Source organism: Moschus berezovskii, chromosome 5, assembly GCF_049115385.1.
Source record: "Moschus berezovskii isolate FMDL1 chromosome 5, NW_MosBer_1.0, whole genome shotgun sequence".
In the NCBI taxonomy this organism is placed as follows: Eukaryota; Metazoa; Chordata; class Mammalia; order Artiodactyla; family Moschidae; genus Moschus; species Moschus berezovskii.
The window spans coordinates 124,889,897-124,912,977 of record NC_142464.1 but is presented as its reverse complement, the minus strand read 5'-3'; the positions used below and the strand labels follow the sequence as shown (position 1 = coordinate 124,912,977).

The following is a 23,081-nucleotide window of genomic DNA, read 5'->3' as shown; positions in this document are numbered from 1 at the left end:
TTAGCAGCAGCAGCAGTACGATCATGACGTTCTGCAACCATCACTCCTGTCTAATTTCTGAGACGTTGCGTCACCCAAAAAGAAAGCCCGTCTCTGCAGCAGTCAGCCCCGTCCCCTCCGCCTCCCCCAGCCCCTGGCAACCCCTGATCTGCTTCTGTATCTGTGGAGCTGCCAGTTCTGGATGTTTCTTATGAACGGAATCATTCACATGGGGCCTTTGTGTTAGATTTTATTCACTTAGCGTAACAGATTGGACTTTGAATTGCACTTTCTTTTATGGTATTCAGTTAAATCACTGGTAAGAAAGACATTCATAGCTTTTTTCTATGGTATACACTGTGTAGTGGAGAACTATCAGGCCTTGCTTTCCCTAACCAAACAGGACTTTTTTTTTTGCCACACCGCACAGCTTGAGGAATCCTAGCTCCCCGACTAGGGACTGAACCCTGGCCATTGCCATTTGTGAACATGCTGAATCCTAACCACTGGGCTACCAGAGAATCCCCTCAACCGGTCCTTTTATTTTAAAATTATGTCTGAAACATAATTCCAAAGTGACTTAGGTGTTCTGTTCCTTTTTTGGAAAAACAGGATCTTTCCAAAGGAGTTCTAATCTTCTAGGAACACTCTCACATCAGTCTAGTACTTGGCTAAAGTTAAAGAGCCGCTGATGAGGAATGGCAGACCTGGCTCTCTGCCCGGCCCTTTACTGCCACGCTCCTGCAGTGGGGCCGCCTCTGGACCTCGGTTCTGCGTCCTTTGTGGGGCGTTTAGGCCCTGACTCGGGATGTGTGTATGAAAGGACCCGTGAGCACGAACAGCCGGGCAAGTGCAAGGTAAGTGATTGTCTTCAGCTCCTGAGGTGGTCCAGTTCTTCTCTTGCACACCCTCAACCTGGAATCAAATTTTGCGTGCTTCATCTTAAAATAACATAATTCTAAAAATGCAAATTTAGATGAGAGGGCTTGAATTCCTGTTTTCAGAATTATTTCTTCAGTAATCGGTTTGATTGTACCGTGCTCTATTAGGGCTTCCCTGGGAGCTCAGATGGTAAAGAATCTGCCTGTAATGTGGGAGACCCAAGTTCGATCCCTGAGTTGGGAAGATCCCCTGGAGAAGGGAAGTGGAACCCACTCTAGTATTCCTGCCTGGAGAATTCCCATGGACAGAGGAGCCTGGCGGGCTCCATGGGGTTGCAAAGAGTTGGATACGACTGAGTAACTTAACTCTTTCACTTACTATGATATAGATTTTCATAGGTCCCTCCTTACAGATGACAACCACAGTGGTGTGGTCACTCACCTAGAGCCAGACATCCTGGAGTGTGAAGTCAAGTGGGCCTTAGGATGCATTACTACGAACAAAACTAGTGAAGGTGATGGAATTCCAGCTGAGCTATTTCAAATCCTAAAAGATGATGCTGTTAAAGTGTGGCACTCAATATGCCATCAAATTTGGAAAACTCAGCAGTGGCCACAGGATTGGAAAAGGTCAGTTTTCTTTCTAATCCCAAAGAAGAGTGATGCCAAAGAATGTTCAACCTATTGTACAGTTGCACTCATTTCACACACTAGCAAGGTAATGCTCAAAATCCTTCAAGCTGGGCTTCAGCAGTACGTAAACTGAGAACTTCCAGGTGTACAAGATGGATTTAGAAAAGGCAGAGGAACCAGAGATCAAATTGCCAACATTTGTTGGATCATAGAAAAAGCAAGGGAATTCTAAAAAAAAAATCTGCTTCGTTGGCTACACTAAAACCTTTGATTGTGTGTATCACAACAAACTGTGGAAAATCCTTAAAGAGATGGGAATACCAGACCACCTGACCTGCCTCCTGAGAAACCTGTGTGCAGGTCAAAAAGCAACTGTTAGAACTGGACATGGAACAATGGACTGGTTCAAAATTGGGAAGAGTGTACGTCAAGGCTGTATATTGTCACTCTGCTTATTTAACTTATATGCAGAGTACATCATGCGAAATGCCAGGCTGGATGAATCACAAACTGAAATCAAGAATGCCGGGAGAAATACCAACAACCACAGATATGCAGATTGATACCACCCTAAGAGCCTCCCTGGTGGCTCAGCTGGTTAAGAATCCGCCTGCAATGCGGGAGACCTGGGTTCCATCCCTGGGTTGGGAAGATCTGGAGAAGGGAAAGGCTACCCACTCCAGTATTCTGGCCTGGAGATGTATAGTCCATGAGGTCGTAAAAAGTCAGACACGACTGAGTGACTTTAATTCAACACCCTAATGACAGAAAATGAAGAGGAACTAAAGAGCCTTGTAATGAGGATGAAAGAGGAGAGTGAAAAAGCTGGCTTAAAACTCAACATTCAGAAAACTAAGATCATGGCATTTGGTCCCATCACTTCTTGGCAAATAGATGGGGAAACAATGGAAATAGTGACAGACTTTATTTTTTTGGACACTAAAATCACTGCAGATGGTGACTGCAGCCACAAAATTAAAAGATGCTTGCTCCTTGAAAGAAAAACTATGAAAAACCTAGACAGTGTATTAAAAATCAGAGACATTACTTTGCCGACAAAGGTCCATCTAGTCAAAGCAGTGGTTTCTCCAGTAGTACGGATGTGAGAGCTGGACCATAAAGAAGGCTGAGAGCGGAAGAATTGATGCTTTTGAACTGTGGTGCTGGAGAAGACTCTTGAGTCCCTTGGACTGCACGGAGATCAAATAGTCAATCCTAAAGGAAATCAACCCTGAATATTCATTGGAAGGACTGATGCTGATGCTGAAGCTGAAGCTCCAGTAGTTTGGCCACCTGATGTGAAGAGTTGACTTGGAAAAGATCTTGATGCTGGGAAGGATTGAGGATGAGGTGGTTGGATGGCATCACCAACTCAGTGGACGTGAGTTTGAACAAACTCCTGGAAATCGTGAAGGACAGGGAAGTCTGGCGTGCTGCAGTCCATGGGGTCGTAAAGAGTCAGATGTGACTCAGTGACTGAAGGACAGCGACCACCTTACAGACGCGTGTTATGTACAGGTCACATCATTACATAGTTAGAGGAGGTGACAGTAGTTTGTTTTGGTTGTGATGGTGGAGTTTATACAAAAACGATGGAAAAGTCAGGACAGTTCTTACCCTGTTTTTCCAGTTCTCACCTAGTTCATCCAGTTCCTGCCGCGACCAGGGTGGTTCCATTTCAGTCCCTTTAATTTCCATACTTGCAGCTTACGTAGAAGCAGTCAGTTTGACATATCACTTCAACAGTTAATTCTAATTACATCTTGTAGGGGAATGAAATCGTAGTTTTCTTAAACCACCAAGGTGTTTATTGGACAGAATAAGATGGGAAGGAGGTGTTTTAGGCAGTCACCAGGGAGGTATTTCCAGGGGCAGGTTCCAGTACTGACCTGGGAAAGCTGGCTGAGACCAGGCTGTCCTGGGCCTGGTTAAGCCGCCTGGTGTTTGGGCCATGGGGGAGTGTTTGTTACTTTTGTAGCTATGTTGCTGCCCTGACATCCTTCAGGGGATGGTATTGGATGGATTTCTTTTTTTCCAGTTTTCTGATATTTTTGGCTAACATCTCTATGTTGGGGTGTCTGAGGATAAAGTCTGATCCTCAGACTTTAAAATACCCACTTTAAAATGTAGGTATTCTTCCGTGTGATAAAAGGAGATTTTGTTGGATAATTATTTAGGTAGCTATCAGATAGTTTGTTTTTATGATCCTCACCCAAAATAGGTGTGTGTGTGCCTGCTCAGTTGTGTCCGACTCTTTGTGACCCCATGGACTGTAGCCCGCCAGGCTCCTCTGTCCATGGAGTTATCTAGGCGAGAATACTGGAGTGCTTGCCATTTCCTCCTCCAGGGGAATCTTCTCTCCCCAGGGATCAAACCACACCTCTTATTTCTCCTGCATTAACAGGCAGATTCTTTACCACTAGTACCACCTAGTAATTATTGTTATTAAATAATTTTAGTATAAGATCAATAACCACTGAAGACTGTCCATCTATCTACCTGAATAATTTTATGATTTTAGAGCTACCTATTGAGTGCAGAAAAGACTAAAATTCAATCAGGGAAGATGTTTTCCCCCTCAAATCGGTGTGGATTGCTGGGAAGTGATTTTGGATGAGTTAGAAGAGCGATCTGAAACACGCGCTTTCTTTGTAGCTGACCGTGATGGGACGTGTACTCTTTCTGGTAGTAAAGTTGTGACAGTCAGGGTCACAGGCGGGCCGTCACTGATGTCTTGGTCACACCTGTGGGCTGCAGCTCAGACTCCACAAGCTGCTTGAGCTCAGTCATGTGGGACTGCTCCTCACGGTCTCTCTTTTTTTTAAGCTTTGCTGTTTCCACTTCTCTTTCCATCTCTTGGTTTTTGGAAACTTCAGTTTAACATAATTATCATTTATCTTCCGAATCCTGTTTGTAAGACAGACTCAAGACTTTTGAGTCAGTTTTATTGTGTATTTAACCTACTCTTTGGGCACCCCTTGTGGCTCAGCTGGTAAAGATTCTGCCTGCAGTGTGGGAGACCTGGGTTCGATCCCTGGGTTGGGAAGATCCCCTGGAGAAGGGAAAGGCTACCCACTCCAGTATTCTGGCCTGGAGAATTCCATGGACTAAGTCCATGGGGTTGTCCACTCCTTTGTTGTCTGTGAGACACCTGTCCAGTGTAGGTGCTGTGCTGAGTGCCTGTGAGAGTCACAATGTGGCCCTTCCTCTCAGTGAGTCTGTCATCCCTGGAGAGGTAATCGTGGGTACGGTTACTTCCAAAGAGAGTGATCAGGTGCCGGCTCATGGCAGGGCCTGGGGCAGGAGCCATGGGGGAATAGGGCAGGCTTGCCCGATGGCTCGGCGGTAAAGAATCCGCTTGCAGTGCGAGAGAGGGAGATGCAGGTTTGATCCCCAGGTCAGGAAGATACCCTGGAGGCAGAGGATCGCTGTCTGCTCCAGTATTCTTGTCTGGAAAACCCCATGGACAAAGGAACTTGGCGGCTGCAGTCCATGCGGATGACACACACACACACCTCTGACACACACACACCTCTGACATACACACACACACACACACACCCCTACACCTCTGACACACACACACACACACACACACACACCTCTGACATACACACTCTCTCTCTCTCTCTTTCTGTCTCTATCCCCACAGGGAGCTCAGAGAAGGAGCTAGACCCAAGCAGACAACACAGGAATGTACTTTTGTTTTGGTGGGTGAGATTGGTGTTCGGTATTTGATTTTTGCTCGTTTCGTGAGTTTTGCTTGGGTTCTAGCATGGGGCCTCGGGCGCAGCACGTGTGGGTCTTCCGGGCAGCAGCTCAGAAAGCTGTGTCATCTTTCGTTACCTGTATTCTTATGGCTTAGTCCACATATGAGGAGAGAGACACATTTATTTTTAAAGTTTATATTTGTGTTGATCACTTTTCTGTTGTGACTATCATAAGTAGTGAGGTGCACTCAGTTTAGTGTTTGTTCTCTTTTTCTGATTGCCATCCCCCCAGGAGTTGTTTCAGACCCCAGGGTAAGAGGCTGCCCGTAGAGGGGCCACTGCCTATAGAGCTGGGAGACCGGGTGTGTGAATGCAGCTCATTTAAGGCCTTTGGCGGGTTTTCAGTTTGGAAAGGAGCCATGGAGAAGAGTTAGTTTGCCTCCTAATGTGTTGGGAGAGGTCAGTGTTCTTTAATTTTCTTGATGACTTAAGGTCTTCAACTCGGTGAGCTGCCGTAATTGAGACTTTAATGTGGTGGCTTGAAGAAGAGAGCATTTAAGTTCTCATAGTACTTTCTTTTTCAAATTGAGGTATAATATATACACATATACACGCACTTGCGCACACACGCACGCACACACACGCACACACGCGCACATGCACACGTACACACGTGTGCACATGTGCGTGCACGCACACACACACCTCTGACACACACACACACAGTTGCTATTGTTCACTCCCTCGGTCCTATCTGACCCATTGCAACCCCGCGGAATGCAGCACCCAGGCTTCCCTGTCCTTCCCAATTTCCCAGCGTTTGTTTGCTCAAACTCATGTCTATTGAGTCAGTGATGCAATCCAACCATCTCATCCTCTGTCACCGTCTTCTCCTGCCTTCAGTCTTTCTCAACTTAAGGGTCTTTTTTTAAGAGTCGACTCTTCACATTATGTGGTCAAAGTATTGGAGCTTCAGCATCATTTCAGTTCAGTTGCTCAGTCGTGACCCACTCTTTGTGACTCCATGGACTGCAGCACTCCAGGCTTCCCTGTCTATCGCCAACTCGCAGTTTACTCAAACTCATGTCCATTGATTTGGTGATGCCATCCAAACATCTCATCCTCTGTCATCCCCTTCTCCTGCCCTCAGTCTTTTCCAATCTTTCCTGAGTCTCTCCCATCTGGAAGCTTCCATAAGCCTCTTATCCTTCTCCATCAGAGGGCAGACAGAATGAAAACCACAATCACAGAAAACTAACCAATCTGATCTCATGGACCACAGCCTTGTCTAACTCAGTGAAACTATGAGCCATGCCGTGTAGGGCCACCCGAGACGGACAGGTCATGGTGGAGAGTTCTGACAAAACGTGGTCCACTGGAGAAGGGAATGGCAAACCACTTCAGTGTTCTTGCTTTGAGAACCCATGAACAGTAGTATGAAAAGGCAGCTTCAGCATCAGTCCTTCCAATGAATATTCAGAGTTGATCTCCTTTAGGATTGACTGGTTGGATCTCCTTGCAGTCCAAGGGACTCTCAAGAGTCTTCTCCAGCACCGCAGTTCAAAAGCATTAATTCTTTGGCGCTCATCCTTCTTTATGGTCCAGCTTTCACATCCATACCTGCCTACTGGAAAAACCATACATAGCCTTGACTAGATGGACCTTTGTTGGTAAAGTAATGTCTCTGCTTTTTAATATGCTGTCTAGGTTGGTCATATCTTTTTTCCAAGGAGCAAGCATCTTTTAATTTCGTGGCTGCAGTCACCATCTGCAGGGATTTTGGAGCCCAAGAAAATAAAGTCTGTCACTGTTTCTATTTTTTTCCCCATCTGTTTGCCATGAAGTGATGGGACCGGATTCAATGATCTTAGTTTTCTGAATGTTGAGCTTTAAGCCAGCTTTTCACTCTCCCCTTTCACCTTCATCATGGGGCTCTTTAGTTCCTCTTCACTTTCTGCCATTAGGTTGGTGTCATCTGCGTATCTGAGGTTATTGATATTTTTCCTGGCAGTCTTGATTCCAGCTTGTGCTTCATCCAGCCTGGCATTTCGCGTGATGTACTCTGCGTAGAAGTTAAGTAAGCAGGGTGACAGTATACAGCCTTGACGGACTGCTTTCCCAGTTTTGAACCCAGTTCTCTCAGCAGTACCGTTTTTAGTGTACTCGCCTCCCCTGCCAGGCCGCTGTAAATTGCAGTTCAGTTTACAGTCCCTTAAAGGCAGAGACTGTGGCATAAGTTGAATCATCCCTCTGTTCCTTGAAGCCGGTGCGTTGAGATTCATCCTTGTGTGTGTCAGCCGTTTGCTTCTTTCACTGCCGAGCAGTATTCCATTACTCCGCTACGGCTGTTTACCCATCCACTGGGACATCTGGGTTGTTTCCATCCCAGCACCTTTGAAGCGAGTGACTCAGGAGGGCGGGAGGTGGGGGGCCTCTGCCTCCTGTGGTCACTTGGGACCCAGGCTCCCTCCATGCTGTCACCCTGCAGCCTTCTTGTTGTCTTTGTATGTTCAAAAACTGGCTGTTAGCAGTGTCTGTTCCAGTTGGGGGAAGCTAAAAGGAGAGGGTGGTGCCCTGGGCAAGCCACAAGGCAGAGCCTCTACCTGCTGCTTGTGTTCCCGTTTCATCAGCGAGAGCAGGCACTCGTCTTTGCCTGGCTGCAGGCAAGCCGGGCTGTGGGACTTCTCAGCAGGAAGCTTGTGTCTGAGAAGGGAAGCATGGTGTTTTCGTGGGTGACTAGCAGCCCACAACACAGCTCATCAGCGAGTCTCTTAGGAAGGAGACCAGTGGGGGAGGTGGCCGCCCGTCCACGTGGTGAGAGGCTTACTGGCTGGCCACTGGGAGCCCCTCTCCGCACACCATGGACTTGGCCTCTCATCCAGGCCTGTCTTTCCTTCTCCTGGACCCTGACTTTCCATTCTGGAGACTCTTCCTTGTGCATGTTCTTCCCTGGTCATGTCTGAAGTGCCTTTTGAGGGTGTGTCTTTCTTGGTTTGCACAATTGGAAGAGTCTGTTCCTTCACGTGTACTTTTCTGGAGCTTGAGGTTGCATTAGGGATTAAACAGAGGTGTTGACCAGTTAGTATTGCAGTTTCTTCAGTACTCTTTGTAGAATTCCCTCAAAAATGTAGTCTTCTGGTCTCAGTGTTTCCAGTTAGTACCATGTCCTGGTAGCTGTCAGACCCTTGGATCCTTTTTTGGATGTAGTCACCAAGCCTGATTTATTTTTCCCTTCCTCTTTGGATCATCCCTATCTTGTGTATTTCTCTGGTGCATACCTCAGAGACCTCTGAAGTCATAGGTTTGGGTGAGAAGCACGCACCTTTTATCTCATCTTCTTGACCAGTCTGTTTGTCTCCGTCTTAGAATTTGGACTGAAAAGTCTTGCTTGGAGGCTTCTGAGAAAGGCTCTGGGCAGGGTACTTGTTTGTAGCCATTTAGGGATACGGGAGCAATTGGCCATTGTGTTAATACATGCTCTCATACTTCATGGTGTGAGGCCTGTGTGGGGCTGACTCGTCAGGCCGTGTGGTTTTGAGAGGGGGGCCACTGTGCAGAGGAGGCATTACACCCTTGCATTGAGTTGAAGCTCCCTCTGTCCACGCAATCCTGGACGAGCCCTGTTGGCACTGCAGCTGCTTCTCTCTACAGCAGAGAAGGCAGGCGTGTTAGTGACACCCCCTGAGTTTTCTGTGGAGCCCAGTCCTGTGGGGGACCCGGGGTTCGGCCCACCCCTGCCTCTCTGACCTCAGCGCAGCCTGTCCTGGCACGGGGTGCCTGGTTTTACTCCCTGGAGTCAAGGAGCTCTGTTGAATGAATGAGTGAACGCCACGTAGAAACTGTTGGGGTGGACAGCACTAACTGCCTTTACTCTCATTCTTTTCCTGTTTTAGAAAGAAGGACCTCTCAGCCACCAAGAAAGACCGTGTGAACCACTGTCTGACAATATGTGAGAACATAGTGGCACAGTCTCTCAGGTAACGGCACTTTGAACTTTCTAGTGAAAATAAAACATGTTTTCATTCTTAACTGGCTAGAATGTTGTTCATTGCCCCAGTTGTTTTAAAACCTTGACAGGACCCCTCCCCTTCTGGCCGTGGATATGGAGGATTTCCAGACACCGTACTGAGTAATACTTCCTTCTAGTAATCTTACACCGTGTTGTTGTAGCCATTAGGATAACCGAACAGCATGTTTGTATTTTACTTACTGCGGTAGTAGGAACAGGAGCCTGCCCAATTACCGGGGTCTCATGGTTGCTTTTCTTCGGCGCCCTGCCCTGTCCGCCCTGTGGGGGTGCTCCCTGCTAATCACAGCTTTGGGACGGTGGGGTCACAGGCCTTGACCGGAGACCCCCCTCCCTGGCCTGGTCATTCCTCTGGGGTGAGCAGGCAGCACCTTATTGTATAGCTTCTTTGCTGATTCTCCTCACTCTCCTTGCTTTTGACTGTCTGTCTGTCTTTCTGAGTACTGTTCCTCGTATCTGTGGGTGGTAGATATTTTAAGTGTGTCTCATTTGAATGAGTGAGTAGGAAACAGATGTGCTTATGGCTTCGGAACTCCGTTACTCAAATGGGACGTGTGAAATACTTCTCCTGGAGTAAATGCTTTCTCTTGGAATAAATCATTCATGTTATTCTCCTGTTGGGAAGGGCTCTTTGTAATCTATTAGAAAAGCCTCTAAGAATGATCACCTTGGTTTTTGTACTGACAGAAATTTGATGATTCATTTATTTTTAGTGGCAACTTGCCACTTGTATTTTATACTTTCAAAGTGATTTCATGTAGAATATTTCATTTTAGTTGAACTCAATGCCATTTTGAAAGACAGTGTATGATTACTGTTTTTATCTGATTTGTAGAAATATTGTGGGAAGAAACAAAGTGACAAGTGAGAATATGTGCTGAAAATAAAAATACAAAAACTCTAAGTTAGCATGCTATTGTAGACAACAGTACTAAGTAAAAGTAGGGGAAAAGGTTTGAATTCTGTCTCTACTCTGTATACGCCAGGTGGCTTCAGACAAGGCTAACTTCTTGGAGTTCCTGTGGCCTCGTCTTCGATGTGTAAACGCAGTGTTCAGGGCTCTTATGGGAGGAGCAACCTGTGAGATGCCGTTGAGAGCTGCGTGCAGTGCCCGTCGGCTCTTGCAAGGCAGAAATCCATCCCGAGGTGGTGCACGCTGTCTTGTGCGCCGCCGTTACTCTTGTGTGAATGCCTGGCAGACCCCCGGGGCCTGCTGCTGCCCTGGCACAGCTGCGCCCGCCTGACTTCCAGCATCCGGGTCTCACACTGAAAGCTTATGGACCCAGAAGATAGACCTTTTCCATTCTGAGTGCTTCGTGCTTTATGCTTAGTTTGTATCTTGATAATTCCCAATGGAATTGATGGAATGTTGGCTTAGATTCACACGTGTGTGTGGGTGTGAGTGTGTGTTCAATTGCTCAGTCATGTTTGACTCTTTGCAACCCCATGAACTGCAGCCTACCACGCTCCTCTTATCCATGTAATTTTTCAGGCGGGAATACTGGAGTAGATGCCATTTCCCTCCTCCAGTGGATCTTCCCCACCCAGGAGTCAAACCTGCGTCTCTTGTGTCTTCTGCACTGGCAGGCAGATTCTTTACCACTAGCCCCACCTGGGAAGTACATTGAGAAATGTTAAGACTGGATTGTGGCTCAGTTTGCCATTGTAAATCATGGTAATAGCTGTTAATAGTTCCTACATTCGTGTGTCTGTTCTGTTTATATGGAGTAATGCTAATGGTCTTTACGCTGCTTGTTCTATGTAGGATCATATTAATTGGATACTTTTTGGACCCAGAGAGGTTGTCTTTGGTCGCATCAGATTAAAGACCGTGTTTGTTTTAAGATGCTCTCCATGCTTCTCAGAACTTTTAGATTGTAGAGCTGAAGCAGGTCTTCTGTTTACATGTAGTGACTCAGGAAGTCTGGATGGCTGGTCTTCCCTGTGGTCTCCCCTCTAATGTGACTAATCTCTGGCGCGTCCTTCAGCGTCTGTCAGGTACTGATCTTACCTCTCAGGGATACTTCAGGCAGCTGCTCGAGGCCTCGAGGTGTGCTGTGACTCCGTCAGCTTCAGCTCTCAGTTTGGTGGTCTGTCCTGCTTCTTCCTGGATACGCACGAACATCAGAGTCACCCGGAAAATTTGTTAGAAATATGGGAATGAAGACAACCGCACTGCCCTCTTTCCCCAGCACTCTTTGTTTTCTGTCCAGTGGAGGGGTGAGGATTCGTCTTTAACTAGTTTCCTTTTGGGAGGACCTCGACACCCTCGTCTAAGCAAGTGTACTTGATAAGGTGATTGGGTAAAAATAAGTGTACAGGAATCTATAGATTTCCCATTCCCATATATTAGCGTAAATCTGTTAGAAAATAAAATGCTTCAAGAACCAATTCATAGTAGCACCAGCATGTAATTTCAAGAAACTGACAAGAGATATTCAGAAACTATGGAAGGACTGTATGGACTTCCCTGAAAGGGATAGGTGACTACTGCCCTTTCAGCGTGGGGACAGTTCCTTATCATAAAGTTAAACTTTCTCTAAATTAATTCATAAATTTAAAATGAGCTTGATCAGAACTCTAGTAGAGATGTTTTTGAACTTGTTCATCTGCAAGAATAAATATATCAGTTTTAACAAAGAAAATCTGAAACCATCAGTAATTGGTGAGACCTGGTGTTCTTGACATTAAAATAGCTGTTAGACATTAAAGAAGGTATGGAATAGGAAGTGGGAAAGTGTATGTGTGTATGTGCAGATACAAATTAAAGGTAACATCTTGTATTAGCTTGGAAATGATGGATTATTGAACCAGTTGACTATTTAGGGGAATATTGTTCATATTGCAGGCAAACATAAATGCCAGATTAATTGCCTAAATGTGAGAGTAAAATCATTACTACAAAAAGAACATTTAATCTTAGTCTGTGGAAGGCTTACAGTATAAAGGAAAAAAGTGTTTTATCTAGAATATATTTCAGTATGTCAAAATCTACTTTAAACTGAAACTTAAATGAAACTTGGGGAAAGTTGATGGCATATGTATCAAAGGTTTCATAGCTTCTGTAGAGAGAAATTGTAAATCATTAAGAAAAAGGCTGTCTTTCTAATAGGAAAGCTGGCAAAACTATGAATGGGCAGTTTGGAAAAGAAGAAATGTACCTGAGCCAGTGAACGTAATAGCTAACACTTATTTCATGCTTCCTGTGGAAAAATGTTCAGATTTACTAGTAATCAGCGGGATAAGACTAAAACAAAACTCAGAACATTTCTTTTTTACCTGTTAAATTTACAGACATTCAAAAATACTCAGGATTCTGTCAGAGATGATACAACATTTTTAAAAGGCAACTTGGGGGATTTCACTGGTGGTCCAGGGGCTCAGACTTTGTGCTGCTGATGCAGAGGGCCCAGGTTCGATTCCTTGTCAGGGAACTAGATCCTGTGTGCTGCCGCTAAGACCCGGCACAGCCGAGTAAATAAATATTAAAAACAGGAAAGGCAGTCTGGACTGTTTGATCAGGCCTTTTGCTTCGGGAGTTTATCCTTAGGGAAGTGCCCAGTGATTCTGGTGCAGTGCTAGTCATCCCATTAAGAAATGAAAAATAGTCTTCATCACTTACCTACAGGGGGATTGAAAAGCTTGTTACATTTACGAAAAGGAATATTAGTTAACTTTATTAAAGATGATTTATAGATCTGTGACTAGGTGATATAATAATATGATGATGAAAATTAAATTAAAAAATTACTAAGGATTTTTGCTTCTGAGTAAGACGGTTAGATGGAGAAGGAAATGGCAACCCACTCCAGTGTTCTTGCCTGGAGAATCCCAGGGACTGGGGAGCCTGGTGGGCTGCCGTCTATGGGGTTGCACAGAGTTGGACACGACTGAAGTGACTTAGCAGCAGCAGCAGCAAGATGGTTAGATGGCATTACCGACTCAATGGACATGAGTTTGAGCAAACTCTGGGAGAGAGTGGAGGACAGGGGAGCCTGGCGTGCTGCAGTCCATGGGGTCGCAGAGGGTCGGACACGACTGAGCGACTGAACAACGACAGGTCCATCATATCCCACAGAATGAGCGCGTCTCCACACTTCCTAGTTCGCCTTCGGTAGCTCAAGGCCACCCTGGGGACGCTCCTCCCAGCTCCCAGCTTGAGGGCCCTGCCAGGCTCTGGGGTTGCAAAGACACGACTGAGCGACTTTCAGTTTCACTTGACGGTAATATCAGGTTCCACCTGTTCAGGGCCAACATGGTGAACCTCTTTCCATTGTCTTACTGTTAACCTATGTGAATCTTATATTTAAAATGTATTTCTTGTAGGCAGAAAATATTGGGTCTTTTTATTTGATCTGAAAAATCTTTTACGTTTCATGTCATTATTGACATACCTAGGTTTATTTTTTATTTTTTTGGCTTCAGCGGGTCTCAGCTGCAGTGCACAGGCTCTTCATTGTGGCACTCAGACTTAGCTGTCCTGCAACACGTGGGATCCTAGCTTCCTGACCAGGGATCGAATCCATGTCCCCTGCATTAGAAGGCAGATTCTTAATTACCTGACCACCAGAAAAGTCCCTAAAGCTAGGTTTGAATCTGCCACTGTGCTGTGACTTCCCTGTTTGGCCCATATGCTCTTTATTTGCCCTTTTCCCTGTTTCTGCCTTCTGGATTAAGTATTGTTTGGGTCAGCTTCAGTAATTTTTCTCACTGTTGGTCATGTTTCCCTGCTTCTTGGCATTCCTGACCATTTCTGATCAGATGCCAGACCTTACAACTTCTGTCTTGTTGGGTGCTATACACTTTTGAATTCCGACGTTCTTGAAGCTTGCCCTGGAATGCAGGTATGTTACTCTGAAGGACTAGGACCGTCCTGGGTTCTGCCTGTAGGCAGGATCAGAACAGCATCTCATCTAGGGCTGAAATTAGTCAGTCTTGTTGTGAAGGCAAACCCTTTGGAGCAGCCCACCCAAGGCGCCAGAAGGATGAGCTTTCCCCTCTGGCTGGTAAGAGTAGGAGCTCTTTCTGCACTTGTAGTTTCAGCACCTGCTCCCTCCAGCCCCTTCAGGTGACTCTCCCTGCAGCCTCAGGCCACTCTCTGCAGCAAGACTCAGCTGAGACCTGAGGACCCCGCAGGTGTCCAGGTCTCTCTGTGCAGCTTGCCCCTCTCTGGCCTTCCCCCCACGGGCCCAGCCACCCTGCCTCCTGAGGCCATCAGCTCTGTCTCCCCGTCTCAGCAACCATGAGCTCTCCCGGGTTTCCCTCTTCATGTCCTCACTGGGAAACCCCCTCCAGGCAGTCCTCTGGGGAAATCCTGAGGCTCATCGCATTAGCTTTCCATTTATCTAGAGATGCCTGATACCTGACGCCTTGAAGACCGCAGTTACACGCATTCTGTGCATTACCCGCTGCTTCAGGCAGGAAGGCAGGCCCTGGCCTTGTCACTTACCTTGTCGTTCAGTCGCTAGGTCACGCCTGACTCTTTGGGGCCCCAAGGACTGCAGCACGCCAGGCTCCCCGTCCCCCAATTTAGTTATTGGAGAGCATCTTAAAAGCATGCTTAGAAGTAGTATATAAACCTACTTTTTTTCTTTCTTAAAAATTGAGATAGGATGGGCGCTCAACACCATGAGTCTGGTTTGACTTGCTTGTATAATGCACTGTGGCAGCCTGGTGTTAGCCAGTACCTTTATCGTGTCCTTGTCATTCCTTTTTGTGTGTCAAGAGCAGTGAAGAGCGAGTCTCTTAGCAACTTTGAAGTTTCAAATGCAGTATTGCTGATTGCAGTCACTAAGCTGTGTGTCAGAGCTCCAGGTTATCTCCTAGTTACGAGTAAGCCTGCTTTTTCATCTGTGAATTTTATGGAGTCTCTATACTGCAAGGAGATCCAACCAGTCCATTCTAAAGGAGATCAATCCTGGATGTTCATTGGAGGGACTGATGCTAAAGCTGAAACTGCAATACTTTGGCCACCTCATGCGACGAGTTGACTCACTGGAAAAGACTCTGATGCTGGGAAAGGTTGGGGGTGGGAGGAGAAGGGGACGACGGAGAATGAGATGGCTGGATGGCATCACCGACTCTGTGGACATGAGTTTGAGTGTACTCCGGGAGTTGGTGATGGACAGGGAGGCCTGGCGTGCTGTGATTCATGGAGTCGCGGAGAGTCGGACACAACTGAGCGACTGAACTGAACTGATGCAAGTATCTCTGTCTCCTTCTCTCTCTCTCTCTCTGTTAAAGATTTGTTTAATTACTTGTTTTGGCTGTGCTGGGTCTTCCTTCCTTGGCTCCTCTGGCTGCAGCGCTCGGGCTCAGCATTGTGGTGTTCGGGCTTAGCAGTCCCTGCAGCATGTGGGAACCCCCCAGTCTTCCCATGTCCCCTGAATTGGCAGGCGACTCTTTACCACTAAGGAAGCCCCCAGATAAAATATTTGTGATGAAAGTGTTGTGTCTGAATTCAGATGCTCTGTGAAAGACTGTTCTGTAGCCACTGATTTCTTCATGTTGGTTACATGGCGAGGTCATATTCCTGATGCATTGGGTTAAATGAAACATATTATTAAAATGAATTTTACCTGTGTGTGTAACATCCTTTTTCTGTTCCAGACCCCACACAGGATACCAGAAACTTAACTGTGTTTCATCGTCATGTCTTCTCTTGGCTGTGACAGTCTCTCTTCTTTTTTCACTTAGAAATTCTCCAGAATTTCAGAAACTTCTGGGCATTGCTATGGAACTTTTTCTGCTGTGCAGTGACGACGCGGAATCAGATGTCAGGATGGTGGCTGATGAATGCCTCAACAAGGTCATAAAAGTAAGAACCCTTTGGACGGTGTTCTCTGAGACGCAATCACTGTGGCTAAGAGGAGAAACTGTAACTTAGTGTTCTTTTGTCTTGAATAGCAAAGTCCTGTAGGGTGTCTGCACTTTTTTAATCTGATAGTGTGTGGTTTGGAGGCACTCTGGTGTCTGCCAGGGTACTGCCTGTACCTGCCCAGTCAGAGGGCCCAGGTTTCCCCTCATGCCTGCGCAGGGCGTAGGTCAGGGATGGGCGCTGATGGTGGCCACTGCGGTTTCATGGAACAAGTGTCACTGCTGAGAAACCGCGAGGCCCCGAGATGGCAAGGGGACAGGCAGTGGGGTCCACCGTTGATGTCTTCGTCCCCCAAGTCCTGGGTCAGGCAGGACTGTTAACAGGGAAGGACATGCCTTCTCTGGTTGCTTGGCTGGAATTCTGGCTGGAGCTGGTTTGAGATAGGAGAGAGGAGTTCCCAGAAAAGGTTGGTGAAGCCAGAAAGCCACAGCCACCTGGGCGGGGGGTGAGGTGAGGAGCGCGGGGGACGTCTGTCTTCTTTGCTCGGCTTCCTGGTGCAGAGTCTGTGCCCACAGTCCCCGCTCCTTTGATCCACTTCTCCCCTTTCCTGTTTCCTGCTGCCACTGAAGACGAAGCTTTTATAACTCTTACTGCCTTGGGAGACTGCCCCTGTTTTTCTCATTCTGCCCTTCTCCTTATTTGTATCCCTAGCCATCCTGGGGGTTCTGCTGACAGTGTGCTCCTGCCTTCAGATAATGCACAGTCTCAGACGGGGAGCATGTTTGTACGGTAGTGGCTGAATGCATGGTGTATGCTCTGAGTTCTGGGAGATGTTGACAGCTCATCATTGCAGTCTGGAGGCAGAGGTGATTTCTGTCTGGGGAGGCAGAGGAGGCTCCCCGGAGGTAGTGGCAATTAGGTGAATGAGAAGATTTAGGACCTTCTCTGTTTTTGGCTCGCTGTGCGGCATTTGGGATCTTGGTTTCCCCAACCAGGGATCGAACCCATGCCCCACTGCAGTAGAAGCAAGGAGTGCTCTAGGGACGTCCCGTAGGACCTTCTTGACCCTTGCAGTCTCACAGAAGAGGGGGACTCTGCCGGAGAACGGCAGATGTTGAGGATCAGTTCATGGGGTTTGCACTTTATTTGGTAGAGAATGAAGAAAGGGAAGAGCTCACAAAGATTTGTAACCTGGTAGTTCAGGTAGCCTGGTGGTGCCTTGTAGCCTGCCTTGGATAGGAGAGACTGTGTGCCCAGAATCCGTGAGGGAGGCTAAGTATCCAGGGAAGAGAGGGGCCCTGAACCAGTAGGAGGTGCTGGGGTGCAAGTGAGGAGCAGGGGCTGGGCTGTCCGGTGCTTGCCCTGGCGGCGGTGTCCACCCCAGTGTGGGGGTGGGGATGGGGCAGGGAGGGTCAGGTGGCACATTAGCATCGCCTGTGGCTGTGAGCGCCCGTTCACGACTATTTCACGGCTTTGAAGTGTACTTTCCTCTTGTAATAAAATACATTTGACGTTAGTTTATAAAACATTTATAAAGTGAAACAAAACTTGGATATGCCTTCTAGTTTTGCTGGCCAAGCAGTGTTTTACCATGTACTTGTCTGTTTTGATGTGCTTGTTTAATCCTGATGAACTCTGGACAGAGGTTCGTGACATTGTACAGGAGACAGGGACCAAGACCATCCCCATGGAAAAGAAATGCAAAAAAGCAAAATGGCTGTCTGAGGAGGCCTTACAAATATCTGTGAAAAGAAGAAAAGCGAAAAGCAAAGGAGAAAAGGAAAGATATAAGCATCTGAATGCAGAGTTCCAAAGAATAGCGAGGAGGATTAAGAAAGCCTTCCTCAGTGATCAGTGCACAGAAATAGAGGAAAACAACAGAATAGGAAAGACTAGAGATCTCTTCAAGAAAATTAGAGATTCCAAGGGAACATTTCATGCAAAGATGGGCTCGATAAAGGACAGAAATGGTATGGACCTAACAGAAGCAGAAGATATTAAGAAGAGGTGGGAAGAATACACAGAAGAACAGTACGAAAAAGATCTTCACGACCATGATAGTCACGATGGCGTGATCACTGACCTGGAGCCAGACATCTTGGAATGTGAACTCAAGTGGGCCTTAGAGAGCATCACTAAGAACAAAGCTAGTGGAGGTGATGGAATTCCAGTGGAGCTATTTCAAATCCTGAAAGATGATGCTGTGAAAGTGCTGCAGTCAATATGCCAGCAAATTTGGAAAACTCAGCAGTGGCCACAGGACTGGAAAAGGTTAGTCTGCATTCCAATCCCAAAGAAAGGCAATGCCAAAGAATGCTCAAACTACCGCACAATTGCACTCATCTCACACGCTAGTAAAGTCATGCTCAAAATTCTCCAAGCCAGGCTTCAGCAATATGTGAACTGTGAACTTCCAGATGTTCAAGCTGGTTTTAGAAAAGGCAGAGGCACCAGAGATCAAATTGCCAACATCTGCTGGATCATGGAGAAAGCAAGAGAGTTCCAGAAAAACATCTATTTCTGCTTCATTGATTATGCCAAAGCCTTTGACTGTGTGGATCACAAAAAACTGTGGAAAATTCTGAAAGGGATGGGAATACCAGACCACCTGACCTGCCTCTTGAGAAACCTGTATGCAGGTCAGGAAGCAAGAGTTAGAACTGGACATGGAACAACAGACTGGTTCCAGATAGGAAAAGGAGTACGTCAAGGTTGTATATTGTCACCTTGCTTATTTAACTTATATGCAGAGTACATCATGAGGAACGCCGGGCTGGAAGAAGCACAAGCTGGAATCAAGATTGCCGGGAGAAATATCAGTAACCTCAGATACACAGATGACACCACCCTTATGGCAGAAAGTGAAGAGGAACTCAAAAGCCTCTTGATGAAAGTGAAAGAGGAGAGTGAAAAGGTTGGCTTGAAGCTCAGCATTCAGAAGACAAGGATCATGGCATCTGGTCCCATTACTTCGTGGCAAATAGATGGGGAAGCAGTGGAAACAGTGTCAGGCTTTATTTTTTTGGGCTCCAAAATCACTGCGGATGCTGATTGCAGCCATGAAATTAAAAGACGCTTACTCCTTGGAAGGAAAGTTATGACCAACCTAGATAGCATATTAAAAAACAGAGACATTACTTTGCCAACAAAGGTCCGTCTAGTCAAAGCTATGGGTTTTCCCGTGGTCATGTATGGATGTGAGAGTTGGACTGTGAAGAAAGCTGATCGCCGAAGAATTGATGCTTTTGAACTGTGGTGCTGGAGAAGACTCTTGAGAGTCTCTTGTACTGCAAGGAGATCCAACCAGTCCATTCTAAAGGAGATCAATCCTGGGTGTTCATTGGAAGGACTGATGCTAAAGCTGAAACTCCAATACTTTGGCCACCTCATGAGATGAGTTGACTCACTGGAAAAGACTCTGATGCTGGGAGGGATTGGGGGCAGGAGGAGAAGGGGACGACAGAGAATGAGATGGCTGGGTGGCATCACGGACTTGACGGACATGAGTTTGAGTGAACTCCAGGAGTTGGTGATGGACAGGGAGGCCTGGCGTGCTGTGCTTCATGGGGTCGCAAAGAGTCGGATACGACTGAGCGACTGAACTGAACTGAAACAGTAGAATTCAAATTTTAAAATATCTGAGGCATTATTCACAACCTCCCAGAATATGACCCTGTTTTGATTTTCAAGCTCGCTGAGCCTCTGTGAGTTTTGCAAAGACCAGTTGGTTTATAGATGTCACATGGTTACATCACAGGAAAGGAGGAGGGCTTTTCCGTGGAGGCTCGGTTATAGCTTCCCTGTGTTCTTCAGGCTTCGTTTCACCTTTCCTCTCTTCTTGTGGACAAGCCGTTGAGAGTGCCGTTTCGGAGGAGAGGGTTTTCGTGGCTGAGAGCGGGGCACAGAGCTCTTCTGTCTTGGGAAGCCGTCTCCATCGTGGACTCTGTCCCTGGTGGTGCTTGCCATCAGCCATTGTTACGGGTTGAAGTTGCCCGTGTGGCCATTTTTTGGTTTGACTTGTAATTGAGGAACAGGGGCAGGGCTCTGAGGAGCCTGTGGTTCCAATAGATTCATGTGTCGCTGGGGCCCTGAGGTGGGGAGCACCTGTGCATCCCGGGAGGACCAGCCCTTTGGGAAGGATGATCTTTGGAGAGGAGTGCTCCCATGCCAGAGTCAGGGCTCTGATCTTGGGTATCCACCTCCTGCCCCACTGGCTCCACAGACTCCAGGGCATTGCTGATGTTGGATCATCATTAAAAATGATGATTAAAGAATGCACTTTAATGATTAAAAATGATTAAAGGATGCACTTTAATTGAATATAAGAGCTTTAGAGTGAATTTTAACTATCTACCATTTAATTTTGATGTTATATAGTATTTGATTGTAATGAATGTTCTTTTCCTTCCCTTTTAAATATTATAGTGAATGACCTGTATCTCGTTGGTTGCTTCCTGCGTACATACACTTCCTTCTTAATGAACAGGTTTTCAGTTTAGTTGTTCTTATATTCTCCTTTGCGTCAAAATTGAAATTTTAGTTGCCCTTTAGATTTCTTTAGAACTGCTTTGTTGCTATCGTTCAGTCGCTCAACCCTGTCCGACGCTTTGCAGCCCTGTGGACTGCAGCGTGCCAGGCTTCCCTGTCCTTCACCGTCACTTTTAGAACTGCTAGGAGAATGTATCTTCCGTGAACAAATGTCTTGTTTTGTAGGCTTTGATGGATTCCAATCTTCCGAGGTTGCAGCTCGAACTCTATAAGGAAATTAAAAAGGTGGGTTTTTGTTTTTCATTATTGAAAAAAGTCTGTTGATCCACTGTATTGAGCAGTGTATGAAATTTTCTTTTATTTGATAAGTAAAAATGTTAGAAGGAAGCAAATGCTGTTTGGTGACGTAGACTCTGTTGTTTTACTTTTCCTCAGAAAGTTGCTCCTCATTTATTAGATGAGATGGGAGTTAAAATGGTAGTTTTTAGAAAAAAATCTTTATAATTTCATCCCATTAAACCTTAAAATGTCAAAAGTAGTTGCACACTTAAATGGCCTTTTCTCTAAAAATAGAAGCTAGCAGTGAGAAAGGCGCTTTAGTGCGTTTGGAGTCCTGTTGATGCCTGCTGTCCGTGGCTCCTCCGTGTAACACACCGCTCTTCCTCCCTCAGAACGGCGCCCCTCGGAGCCTGCGCGCTGCCCTGTGGAGGTTTGCTGAGCTGGCGCACCTGGTTCGGCCTCAGAAATGCAGGTGAAGTGGACGCTCTGGGTCATCGCGGTTACTGCCGTTTTGGCGGGGGGGCCAGCTCCTGTGGACTCTTTCCGTTTCGGCTCAAAAGCCGTTTCTCTGGAGGTCTTCCCCGACCCCGCTGTCTGCAGCCGCCCCCCTCCTCCCGTCCCGCCGCAGTCCATGTCCGCTTCCTTTCCTCACAGCAGCCGTGGCTCCGAAACGCTCTGGCGCACTGCTTCGTCTTCTGCCCCACTCTCCCCCAGGAGAGGGAGGTGTGCGTCCCAGTGCAGCGGGGGCGTTCCTGCTGGGCCCGTGGCCCGGCCTCGCTGACGGTGTCTGCCCGGGGCTTGCCAAGGAGGTGCCCATCAGGTGGTCCCTGGCTGCGTGCCCCCTCACCGCTGCTCACCGTAGGGATTGTAGAAACTGTGTCTCTGTTACGTGGCTTAAAACTACGAAATGTGAAGAAAGTTTTGACTGAAACAGTTGTGGCTTTTTCTTTAATTCAGTAATTAATTTTAATTGGAGGATAATTTCCTTACAGTGTTGCGGTGGTTTTTGCCATACGTCGACATGAATCACCCATGGGTGCACATGTGTCCCCCATCCCTCCCGCCTCCCTCCCCACCCTGTCCCTCAGGATGTCCCAGGGCACCAGCTTTGAGGGCCCTGCTTCACGCATCGAGCTTGCCCTGGCCATCTGTTCCGCGTGTGCTAATACACACGTTTTAGTGCGACTCTCTCACATCCGCCTTCGCCCACAGAGTCCAGAAGTCTGTTCTTTACGTCTGAGTCTCGTTCTTAATGGATTGAAAACCAAAAGAAGGACCGCAGTTTCAGCTCCTTTCTCGTCTCTGACCGGCGAGGTGTGCTGACGTCCACGGACGCCTCGGCTCTGTCCCTGTGGAACTGGTGCAATGGCAGAAACCCTCTCCTTTGACACCAAACAGTGATCTGTTCCACGGGGTCTGAGGGTGACAAGAATCTTAGACGATTGTGGACATACAGTCAGTAGGGAAATTTCTCTGTATGACCTTGTCCCTTTACTATCCTCATTTTCATAACTTCTTGTTAATACATGTCTGAAGCAACGCATCCCAGGTTTTCCACATAGAAGCCAAAGTGACCTTAAAAACTATGATTGGGTCATGCCATTCCCTTACTTGAACTTGTCACTCGTTTCCCACGGCTGTTCAGATAAGTCCAGACTCCATACAAGGCCCAGGGAGATCTGGCCCCAGAGCCCCTGTCACCTCAGACACTGTTGACTCACTGGCCTGCCTTGACTTCTCTGAAAAGTTGAGCACGTGTTCCTTCTGATGTCTGGCATGTTCTTCCCTTGGGTCATCTCTCGGAGGGCCCGTTTCCCTCCCTGTACAGTCCCAGGGCTGCCCCTGCTTGTTGCTTGTCTCTGCTTCTAGAGGACGCCCCTGTCTGCACCAAGTTTGTCCCGTGGCTTCAGCTCGTCTGTCCTGTGACTACTCCTCCAGGCCGCACTGTCTGCTGCTCTCTCAAGGGCCGGGGCTTCTCACTAAGGCCTGATTCAGTGTGAATGCTTGAAAAAAATTGTGCAGGCCTCCCTTTTCAAGAAAGCTCTATTCTCATTTCCTAGTGTTTTCTTTTGTTATCTGTTATTTTCTGATTTAAAATCTGACTGTTTTAATAGCTGTCATACTTTACTGCAGAGAATTTTTAAAACAAGCTGTTGATTCCTCTGCATTGAGTCTTCCCACTGAGGTGTGTTTATTTTCCGGGAAGAACTCTTGCGTATAAAAACTGGTTTTTCCCTAACAGGTACTGGACTGGTCGCTCATGTTTC

General features: G+C 46.9%; 1 protein-coding gene across 2 annotated transcripts in view; it reads left to right on the top strand.

The window, feature by feature from the left end:
• The window catches only part of HTT (huntingtin), a 132,395-nt gene that overhangs the window by 9,005 nt on the left and 100,309 nt on the right, over nucleotides 1-23,081 (top strand). For both annotated transcript variants that reach the window (XM_055435305.2, XM_055435304.2), the window contains exons 2-5: nucleotides 9,097-9,180; nucleotides 15,927-16,047; nucleotides 20,761-20,820; nucleotides 21,207-21,286. In XM_055435305.2, coding sequence (XP_055291280.2) covers nucleotides 9,097-9,180; nucleotides 15,927-16,047; nucleotides 20,761-20,820; nucleotides 21,207-21,286 — 345 coding nt within the window. The remainder of the gene's footprint in view (nucleotides 1-9,096; nucleotides 9,181-15,926; nucleotides 16,048-20,760; nucleotides 20,821-21,206; nucleotides 21,287-23,081) is intronic.